At 31.1% G+C, this 12,136-nt stretch overlaps 1 protein-coding gene across 1 annotated transcript; it reads left to right on the top strand.

The window, feature by feature from the left end:
* Positions 1–6,112: 6,112 nt before the first annotated feature.
* On the top strand, positions 6,113–7,965 carry LOC115963956 (protein SHORT-ROOT). The gene has a single exon (XM_031083217.1). It carries the CDS (start codon positions 6,229–6,231, stop codon positions 7,531–7,533), a length of 1,305 nt encoding a protein of 434 aa, XP_030939077.1. The 5' UTR covers positions 6,113–6,228; the 3' UTR covers positions 7,534–7,965.
* The last annotated feature ends 4,171 nt before the right edge of the window (positions 7,966–12,136 follow it).

The following is a 12,136-nucleotide window of genomic DNA, read 5'->3' as shown; positions in this document are numbered from 1 at the left end:
AGGGATTTTATGTTACTTCAATAATATGAAGTTTTAGTATTTGTTAAGAGGATATTGAAACAGAAAGAAGAAGAAAAAATAATAATAATAATAATAATCTAAGACTGGACATCTTGTTACTTGACTGGTACATTAATTAACGTCAATGTCAAGGGACGGAGGGGTGGGGGGTGTTAGGGATCTAGAGGGAGTATTTTACAACAGTTGTGAATTAAATTAAAGATGTGTATCACTATGCACTCTTGGCATGACAGTTATTTTACAAATACAAGTTCTTATGGAGTAGGAGAGCAAGGGTTATGATTCAAGTCTCTAAAAATGAATTTTACACACATATACACTTAGATTTAGGTTAAAATAGAATTTTTACCTTAAATTATAAATAAATTATATAAAAAAAACACTAAAAATGTGTTAATGTGTTACAATAAATCTCAATAGTTATTAATGTGTGTCATACATTCTAATTAGCAGTAATTAACATGTTCAATAATAAGAGTTATACATATAATTCTATCAATACTTTGATTATTATGTTATGACTTCCATAAAAAAGAAGATTATTATGTTATGACAGCATCACATTGATAGTACCAAGATTTTTGCTCATTAGTGATACTATTCTGTACTTTTCTCTGTGGAAAAAATTCGTTCAACTTATTATTGTACCTAGAAAAACAAAAAAATTCTCTTCCCTTTCTAGCAGACTAGCACAGAAGGGAAATCCATTTTAAAAAACACAGAAGGTTTCCTGCCCTTCAAAACTGTAGGAAACCTGCAGTCCTCTCTACAAAACACATGCAACACCCGAAATTGATGTGGGACATCAGTGAGTACACTTTTTTTGTTACTAACAACGAGGAAAACGCAGTTCTTTTTCAGCAATTCCCATAAATCCTCTTCCACGTGTTGATACTTGATCACCATGTTGTAAAAACATTATTGAAATAGTTTCCCCTCACGTAGATCACTATATCATCACAATTTCTTAAAGTAATCAACAGAAAGGGGAAGATAATTATTTTCACATAAATTTGCTACTTATTATTCACCAAATACAATTGATCGCATCAAAATTGTCTTTCAACTTTCAAGTTTAGTTGGTTAATCTTTGCCAATTTTGTCATTCCGATTTAAAATTATAATTTAAAATATAGTTTTTTAAAATATCATTTTTCTAGTTAATACTTTGAAAAAGTAAAGTTTTAAAAAGTTGCACATAAAAACTAAAAACTAAACAAAAAAGTTAAAGCCAAAAGGATTACACCATGTTGCAAAAACATTATTGTGATAGTTTCTACCTCACTTCTTCTAGAATCACATCATTTATCACAATTTGTTGAAGTGATTGATTGTAAGTGGTGAACAATCACTTTCATATGGATTCACTACTTATTCTCTATCAATCACATTTGATTACATCAAAATTGTGGTAAAAGTTGTAGTTAAAAAGTTGTGTCCTTGAACTTTCTATTTCAGCCTTTCAACTTTCAAGTTTAGTTGGTTAATCTTTGCCAATTTTGCCAATTTAAAATCCAAGTCAGCTCATAATGATAACTCTTTATCATCAGGCTAAGACACCAATAAGTTTCTGGTGTAGGTGGGGATTAAACCCCAGATCTCTTATTCAACACCATCAGAGACTTTACCATTTGAGTTAACTGGAACCCACTATTATTTTTTTTTTTCTAGTTATAGTATGTTAAAATAGTATAAAATATAAGCTATACTAAACGAGTATAGTCCTTTGGCAGAATTTTTTTTCTTCAAGTTTTTCTTTTTTGGGCTTAAATCAACTTTTTATCTCACATTTTATCAAATAAATTATATATATATATATATATATAAAAAGAAACAAAATAAGCTAACTTATTCCTTTTTTTTTCTTACCTTCTAGCAAATAAGTGTTGATTTGGTATTATTATAAGAGTTAGAATTTTAATTGTAGTTAAACTTGTGGGATATAAAGCTTTAACACAAAAAAATTTATCGGAATTTGACACAAATTATAGTGAATGGTACTTTAATATTTTGTATTTCTAAAGCACGAACAACGAATTGTAGATTTTTTTTTCCTTCTTAAAAGCTTCAAATATCAATTTTAAATACCACTTAAAGAACATTTGGCAATTTTACTAAAAGAGCTTTAACACTCTTAAAGCACTTCTCTCATGGTGCTAAGTGCTAACTAGCTAGACACCCTAAATATTCATGTTGTATGATTTTTTTTTTTTATTAGCTTATTTTTAATTAAAAAATAAGATGGACAAAAATATAATCATGCTTCAAAAAATGTATGGTTTTAAAAATTTGTACTTTTTTTTCCTAGAATAAAAATAAGCTAAACCGAAAATGCAATCAATAGGGGCAAATATTAAAAGAAATGTCAAAATAGTTGAAAAAATATACTTATGCTTAAGGTTATAAATAAACCAAGCTATTTATAAATAGCTTGTTCTTAACTCGATATGAATTTTTTTCATGTTTGTTTGTTTATAAATAAACCAAGTTTGAGCCTTAGTTTTAGGATTGTTTAGCAAACGAGCCAAGCCCGAACAAAACAAATTGTTCATGAACAAACCTGTGAACAATAGGGGATTGATTAAAATAGTCTAAGAAACTCATTTATATACTTGGTAATAACTAATAAGTTTTGTATGAGCTTGAAAATGAACTCATATCTTATTAAATTTTTAATTAATTGGGAGTTTGAATTTCTTATCCAAATCAAATGAGCTTGACAATATACTTAAAATGACTTGGTAATTTACTTGTATTTGATCCATGAACTTGATATTGAACTTGAATTTGAGCTCAAGTTCGGTTGAATTAATGAATCAAGTCAAGCTAAGCTAGACTCGAGGTTTTGGATTTTTTTGACAAGTTCAAGCTCAAACATCGGCTTGAATCAAATTCATGTGGAATTTGAACATTTTACTTTTAATGTTGAGCCGAGTTTAAACATTCAAATACTTGAAAAAGCTCGACGTGTTTATCAACTCTCTACTATTACTTTTCCATCCTTGTTGTCCAATTCTACCTGATAAATTTGTTTATCTCAGCTATATCAGATCGATCTGTGGTCCATTCATTTGATTTACATGACTGCTGGTCCAGCTTCAGCCTTAATCTTGATGAAATTGAAACGAAAAAGTTCTTTTTTTGGTAAAAGAAACTCAAAAGTTTGTAAGGTCTTTCTCCAAAAAAAAAAAAAAAAAAAAAATTGTAAGGTAGTTGCCGTGCTCGAGTATCACACGTTAGATTTACCCTATGAGCCTATTTTTCTATGAAAAAAAAATGATGAGACAAGGAAGGCTGCAATAACATGGACCACCATGAATGGAATCGCCTAAAAGAGACCATCTTTTACAAATAACAAATAATAATAATAATGTTAACAAGCACCCATATGTACTTGTTAAGGTTGTATTTAATAAAATAAATTAATGAAAATGACATAAAACTAATCATTTTGGTTATCTTAATATATTTTTCTTCTCTACAAAGTTGACCCCACACTAAAAAATATGACATATAATTGCAAAGAAAAAAAAAATTGTAAAAAAAAAAAGGTCAAAAGTTGCTCTTAATGGGCACTAAGGTGCCCGTTAACACAACCCTAATAATAATCAAGGAAAAGATGATGCTGAGGCAAAGACATTTTCTCCAATGATTGGCTGTTTAAAAAAATGAAGAACTTCTCTACCTTGTCGTCTTTTTTAATCATTGGTAAGGAATAACATTCATTTAGATACCATTATAATTTGGTTTATTCACCTTCTAAACCATTACTTTATATTAATAGAAGCTTAATTGAATAGATATTTTTCCTATAAATGTTAATTTATTTAGCCGTCAAAACATGAAAGTTTGCAAAAACTCTTAAATTGGACCCAATTTTTTGGCATAGATGAAGACTTTAAAGGGTGTTCGAGGGACTTTGCTTTCTCCTATGATTTCTATACGAGGATGACTTCGTTTAAAATGTTTTTATTTTCTTCTTTAATGTTGTTCAATATAGGATTAGAAAGTGATGCCAAGCATATTCTGTAGATTAACTATATTTAGAAAATAAGATAATAATAAAAATAAATTAATCATCTTTTATATTGCAGCTTGTGTTTGATTGTCGTTATCAACCAAAAGGAAAGTGTTATTTATCCTTTTTCTCTTACTTTTTAGGATTCTCTTGGTCTTGTGGAAAGGATTGAATCCTTTACTCCACCTTTGTCAATTGGGATGGTTATACTCTGAAAAATATGAAATTATGCTAAGAGAAATTTATTCTATTGTACTTATAAAACCTAGGATGCCTTTTTTTTTTTTTTTTACTACATGTGCTTTTCACATTAATTTATTTAAATTTTTCTTAAGTGTTTTTTTATTATTGAAAATATGTTAAAATATACTTGTATTTTGAAAAATAAGAAAAAAAAGATTTTAAAAAACTGTATTTAAAAGATAAAAGCTAAACAAATAAAGTGGAGGCAAACAGACATGTACTTTTGCCATTAGAGGAAAAAAGATTCCAATGTTTATCATTATTAAACTGAAAAAAAAGTACTATAGATTAAACCAAAAATGCTAATGTATCACAAACGTGTAGGTGCAGTACTGTTACGCGGTGGGAGTTGTAACTTTCCGTGGATTTCCCATTTTTTGATACACATTAAATTATCCAAAATAAACTAGCAAGATACTTTTCATACTGAAATCTTATTTCATATGGTAAAGTGATTAGTGCATGATAAATCATTTCGTCATCAATTCTCTAATTTCTTTATCAAATGGAGGCTTTATAGTAGACCCTTCTTCGAGTGCGGTTAATAAACATGTTGTGTCACTTTGACTAGTACTACTAGGTGACAAGTAACTATAGACAGCATCAATAACTTAATGATAGTCCCATCAAAAAAAAAAAAAAAAAAACTTGATGATAGTGGTGGAACTAGATAAATATAGCTACAGTAGCATTTCTATATATTATATAATTAATCTTTTTTTGATGTTACTAGGTAACATATACTCTAAAGAGATACCATGATATTATTATTATTGCTATTATTGGTGGTCATTTCTTCTACTATGCGGTGATGGTAATCCATCGTCATTGTCAACAATTTATACATATACAAAAGACAATGATAAAAATAATAAGTGCAGGCACAAAAATTTTAGTAAGATAGATTTTTTTTGTAGTAACGGTAGTAATAGTAAAAAGTTGACAAAATTGAGGTAGAATCTGAGCATACTAAGCCCCAAGAGTCTGTCTTTTTCAAGTACTATAGCTTTTATCATCATCTCTTTGTTTGATTTAACTAAAAACAAATATGTCGTTTGTTATTTTTCCTTTAGCTTGACGGAGTAGCTATTTAAATAATGGGGATTCCATTTCCATGCACATATTTTATTTAAGAGAATAAATTATTTATTCTTTTCCAAACCTCCTGCATCAAAATCTATTGTTGGGGGCAGGCAATGTCAATCTAGATGCTACAATCATGTGATTATTCTTTAAGCTTTATTTGACATGATAAAAATAAATAAAAAATAAAAGACCATCTTCATTTGAAATAAAATAATGAATCTATTTTATCATCAAGATTAAATATTGTAAATCTAAGTGTTCAATATTATGTCATTTAAAATTATAAATGATATAATACTATATAAACTATTAGATCCAAATGATAAAGTTAGGACTTATAATTGTGAAATTGGCTCTTTCCATTTCAATGAATTGTTGTCCCTAATCCCTTTCTTCCTTAGAACGGTTTTTAGAGAAGAACCTGGCCCGTGGCAACTAAAATTGTGGATAGACATTTTCTTAAGGATTTAGAGGGAGATGGGGTTGTACCGTTGTAGTAACTTAATTGACCTATTTCTTTTAACTTTGTGGAGTAACAGTTTTGAATTTTACCCTCACTATGTTAATTTAGAGCCATACCTACAGTTCCCAGGTGGTTGCAATATCTTTGTATTCTTTCAAGCATATATAGAAAACAATTCGCTTTTGTTCACAAGTGTACCTTGTCTTAAATAATTATAAGCCTTTAAAAATATTTTATTTAATAGTGATACAAAGCTATAAATAAACTAGAACGAAAACGACCTCAACTATTATATATTGCTTTCTATATTACAGTGTTGTACTTGGCCATTTCTGAGCCTAAAATGAAATTGAGCTTTGCAAATGTGGCTTAGAGTCAAAGGGGCTCCATAACCCACATGGACATAACTCTTTTCACTCCGGAAGAATCACCCTTCTTCCAGTCCACCCAGCAGAGCAATGGTCAGGCAGCAATAGATATGCATAGCAACAATCAGCCTCAACATAGCCACACATCGACAAGCCGATCATCTGACTCTGGTGTGCTGCCTAGTGCATCAGGTAAATGGGCCTCAAGACTTCTCAAGGAGTGTGCACAAGCTATATCCGAGAAGGACTCTAGCAAAATCCATCAACTTCTATGGATGTTGAATGAGCTTGCTTCACCTTATGGAGATTGTGATCAGAAATTAGCATCTTATTTCTTACAAGCTCTATTTTGTAAGGCCACGGAGTCCGGCCAACGATGCTACAAAACACTAACTTCAGTGGCTGAAAAGAGCCACTCCTTTGATTCAGCTAGGAAATTGATACTAAAGTTCCAAGAGGTAAGTCCATGGATGACTTTTGGTCATGTAGCTTCAAATGGTGCTATTTTGGAAGCTTTAGAGGGTGAGACCAAACTTCACATAATTGATATAAGCAACACCCTTTGCACCCAATGGCCTACTTTGCTAGAAGCTTTGGCTACAAGAAATGATGACACCCCTCATTTAAAGCTTACTGTTGTGGTGACAACTAGTACAGTCAAGTCAGTCATGAAGGAAGTAGGTCAGAGAATGGAAAAGTTTGCAAGATTAATGGGAGTACCCTTTGAGTTTAATGCTATAATGGGGCTAAATCATTTGGCAGAGCTCACAAAAGAAGTACTAGGTGTTCAAGAGGATGAAGCTACTGTGGTGAATTGTATTGGGGCCTTGAGAAGAGTCGAAGTAGAGGAAAGAGGAGCTGTGATTCAAATGTTCCAATCGCTTAGGCCTCGAGTTGTGACCATTGTTGAAGAAGAAGCAGACTTATCAAGCTCAAGAGATGACTTTGTGAAGTGCTTTGAAGAGTGCCTTAGGTTCTATACATTGTACTTTGAGATGCTAGAGGAAAGCTTTGTCCCAACAAGTAATGAGCGATTAATGTTGGAGAGGGATTGCTCAAGGAGCATAGTTAGGGTTTTGGCTTGTGATGATGAAAAAAGTAGTGAAGAAGATTCTGAGAGAAGGGAGAGAGGGAGCCAATGGTCTGAGAGGCTCAAGGAGGCATTTTCACCAGTTGGGTTTAGTGATGATGTTGTGGATGATGTCAAGGCATTGCTAAAGAGGTACAAAGCTGGTTGGGCACTTGTGCTACCACAAGGAGATCATGATGACTCAGGAATTTACTTGACATGGAAGGAAGAACCAGTACTTTGGGCTTCAGCATGGAAACCATAATTGATATATGGTATAATAAGGACCATTGCTAGCCTATACACTCAAGTTTAGCATGGGATTAATGCACAAGTTATTGGAAGCCATGAACATTATATGGAGTTTCAAGCTAGCTAATCTTATCTTTTTATTTTCTATCTTCTTATTATTCATGCGCATTTGTAGTCTTATATTTATGTCCAACTTTTCTTCAGCTTTATGCTTGGGAGTTTGTGTTGCTTCTTTTTCTTTTTATTTCATTGCTCTTGTTTGAAGGTGTTTGCACTTGTACCTCGCTTTATAATTTATCCAATGGCATTGTACTTCCCGTTTGGATTGCTTGCTTATTTCCTTCCCTCTCATCCGTAAGTGGATTTATGTATAAGGAATATTACACACATATAAACGCCTATGTATGTGTGTGTGCATTGTGTAAGTGTTTGAAGTGTAATACAGATCGATTTTATTTATATTACATTTTTCAGTTTGCAAAGCTGTGGGTATATATGTGTCATGACTCATGACTCATGAGTAGTTTGGGAGAGTTTGTCTACTGCAATTTTAGTATATATATACAAGTGATTAATGCGTTTTGTTTAATTCTTTTTTCAGATACATCTGTACTTTTACATACTTTCAACAAATAAAAAATTAGCAAATAAGCTAATAGGGTTGAAACTAGGTTTTCTATTATAATGTTGCCGACATATTTCACTTTTTAAGCCTACTAATTCATATCTGTTGATATAGACCCCAAATATTGAGACCAGAATATAAATAGTTGCCTATCTGGCTGGCTATCTGGTTGTGTTTAATTTTATTAAAAATTAGGGTGGCTTGCAAATCTATAACAACTATTCTGTGGATTACTAATGTGGTTTACTCAACAGTAATGTTGAATTAATCTTACTGGTATGAAATGGTATTATGCATATCTAGAACTAGTAATTAGGAAAGTAGATGTAATATCAGAAATAAAAGTGAAAATTCATGACTGACAACCAAAAAATAAAAAACAATTTGGATGAAATCAGTAAACAAAAGCTAAACTAATCATTGGTAATTAAATTTGAATGATAATTAAGCTTTAGAAATATTTTGAATCAAGTTTGGGACCTCTCCTTTTCAGAAAAAAAATGCTAAACGTACAGAAAGTACTGCAAGAGCTCTTTTACAAAGCGATACAGAAAGTTGACTGTCATGTTATGCATATCATCACAGATCATCATCATTCCCATGCATTCGCCCAGGAACCACAGGTTACATTTTATTAAAAAAAAAAAATCAAATGAAAAAGGTGGCATTGTCATATGAAGTGCCCTAATATGTAGTAGACTTTGTAAAGAGTTTACACATATAGTGTTCCTATGAAGTGCCCTATAGTGTTTCTCCAAAGGTAAGCAAGATGGGATGAGGTGTTCAAGGGAGACTAGAAAACATAGGCTTATATTTCTAAAACATAGGCTATAATTTACATGTTGACCTAAGGCTGATACACATGTGCGTCATGGAGCCTTTTCAAAAGAGTAAGGGTTAGCTAGCTTCAGTGCACAAGAGTCGACACGATGTGGACACACGTTCATATCATGTCGGCTCTAGTGCATTGGAGTTAATTCATATCCTAACTAAAAACTTATTTGTTAAAAATTGATTTAAAATATATTTATAACTTAAAAAAGTGAAATTTTAAAAAGTTATACATAAGTAAATAAATTAAAATACTAAAAAGAAAATTTTGTTAAACAATAGCATACACACAATATCCTTTCTTTTCATTCTGAATCTCGAGTGACAGGATATCTTTTGTAGAATCATGTATTTGTATCATTCCACCTAAATCATTTCAGGAGCAGCCTCTTCAGACCAGAATAGTTGAAGGTTAGAATTGCATCAAAAGTTTTCCAATTTTCAAGACCCCACTTTGACAAATTTCAATACCTTTGGCAATTTGAGAGCAATCAGTCATTATCTTTCTTTTTTTTCATCTTTCCGGCCATTAAGAGAGAAACAAACTGCCTCATGAAATTCTCTATAAAAAAAATAAGAAGAAGAATCACCATTGGAAAAGTTTTTAAAGGGTGTAGACTATAGAGAGACTTTGTTGTGTGGAAGTATACAAGTAAATTGACATAAAGGAATAAGAGGGGGGTCCCAAAACAAACCTTGGTGGCAAGCAGAAGCCAACCACTGAATCCCATGTTTGCTCTGCTGTCCAGTGATTTGAATAGCATATTTGCCTTTTAATTACCAGACTCATGTACTGGCTTTAAGCCAACATTATATAGTGGAAACCAACTTTTCTAGTTTTAGATAAGACTTGGTACTATCAGTTCTCTTTAGTGTTACTTGTTTATCATATCTTCTTGGGAGGAAATGGTGGAACTCTCTCTCTCTCTCTCTTTCTCTCTGTCACCACATTTCCCTTGTGCCATGCTTGTGCACACGTATGTGCACAAATAAGGACACTTATTAGAGAACATTTTTTCATCTTACTTTACAATTATTTTTCTCTTTCCACCTTTTTTTTTCAAGACTATATACAATGTCTAGTACTAATCTTTTGAGAAAGGTCGGCCAATGTTTCTTTTCAAAGCAGATAAGCTTGTAAAAAAGATCTGTAACTTTATAAAAAGCTAAGTCCCCAAAATGGCGTAACGGTTTTTGTAAATGTGAGAAGACAGGTTTTTATTTTTACAAATAGGGAGTGGAGAAATATGGGAATTGTTGGCCGTTAACTAGGCCACTCAACATGATTGGGGTCTAAGGCAATAAATTTAAGTAATATTTTTCATATTTAAATATCAGGTGAATAAATTTATTTAATAATAACCAAGTCAAGATTAATTTGATGAATTAAAACTTAATTAATTAAAGTTATTTTATATAGATAATCAAATTTCATGGTTTTAAGTATAAAATTTAACAAAATGAAATCAAAATTATTATTCATTTAGAAATGAGAGAGTGATAGTGGTGATGATGGTGGTATTGTTGGTAGCGACAGCATCAACGACAATGGTGATGGCGACAATTGTGGTGACAATGGTGGCAATGACAATAGCGACGGTGGGAGTGATGACATTATCGATGGTGGCGCAAAGAAATAACAAGGGTAAGGAAACAAAGGAATAATGGAAAATATATAAAATTGGAAAACACTTTCATCCTCTTTGGAGTTATATTCTATTACCTTTGGAAGAGATTTTTAGTCAAACAAGATCTTTTGGCACATCAAACACAAGAAAAAACACAATAATTTCCATTGAAACTAGAGCTATGCATCCAACCGGACAAAACTAACCTACCTCAACTCAACCCAACCCAACCCAAATGCCTCAGGTAGGTTATTCATGAGTTAGGTTGGGTTAAAAGTTTATTTTGAACCTTGGGGATTAGGTGGAGTTCGGGTTGATTTTTTTTCAACTCATTTGGCTTGACTTGATGCATACAAGTTTATTTTATTACCTTTATTATAATATTTTTAGTTTGATTTGTTATGAAGTTTTGAGAATTAATTTTGATGAATTTAGAAATTTGAATAATAATTTAGGCATATTATGTGAATTATAATAATTTATTTTAAAAAAAAAGTGATTAAATAAATCCCAAGTTTTTACCCGGTATAAATTTAAGTAAAACTTGCTAGTTTGACTCATGTGGGTTGGGTTAGTTTCTACACATGTGATGTGTTAGATTGAATTAAAAATTTCTCAACCTAACAAGATCATAATTTGGGAGTCAACTTTCTTTTTACAGTCATAATAGGTTCAAATATGGTTGTAAACCAGTTTATGGTACATGCATACATGAAATTTGTGAATTTATTTTTTATTTTTTATTGTATATTATTGGAAAAACAAAGATATTTCATATTGTCCTGAGAAAAGAAAAACTAGATGGAGGAGTGCAGTTTGGGCAAAGAAAGGGGAGAAAACAAGGGAATAATTTGAATTTTTATTCAAACAAATAAATATCGCCCAAAACCAAGGAGGCATTCTCATGGGCGTGTATAGGTAGAAAGGCCAACCACCACATAAGCTAAAAGACTACAACTACAAGCCAAGTCGGAAGTGACTCACTTCTATTCTCGTTAGGATTGGATATAGATGGGGAATCTATCGATCATAGTAATTCGCCAACCTCTCTAACTAAAAATTTATTTATAAATATAGGTGTTTTGAAAATATTTGATGAAAACATTGATGAATGAAAGGTTAAAATTTATCTCCAAATTCCTCTAACTTATACATGTTGATTTAGAAGATGATACAATGACTTATTAAGTCATTTAAATAATTTATATATAAATGTTAAGTATGTCATGTGATTAAAAGAATATATAAATGAATTTAATCATTATGTAATAAATTGAAGATTTTTTTATGTGGAATAATCTTTCTTTAAAATGATTCAAAAAAAAAAAATCTATTATCATTTAAAAGTAGAATTCTACTATTATTATTTTTCTCAAAAAAAAAAAAAGTTTTCCAACAAACTATATATATATATATATATATTATTAGATGTGAATTTTGGCAAATTTACCATTAAATTGCATTTTCTTATTATGTCATCCATGCTTGCAAAAATTTTAGAAGATAAAAAATTAATAGCTATGTCAGCAATT

This window comes from Quercus lobata, chromosome 10 (genome assembly GCF_001633185.2).
Source record: "Quercus lobata isolate SW786 chromosome 10, ValleyOak3.0 Primary Assembly, whole genome shotgun sequence".
In the NCBI taxonomy this organism is placed as follows: Eukaryota; Viridiplantae; Streptophyta; class Magnoliopsida; order Fagales; family Fagaceae; genus Quercus; species Quercus lobata.
This window is presented reverse-complemented; position numbering and strand designations above follow the sequence as displayed.

Excerpts from the sequence above, each read along its gene's own strand:
- LOC115963956 (XM_031083217.1), top strand. The coding sequence starts at position 6,229 with ATGGACATAACTCTTTTCACTCCGGAAGAATCACCCTTCTTCCAGTCC.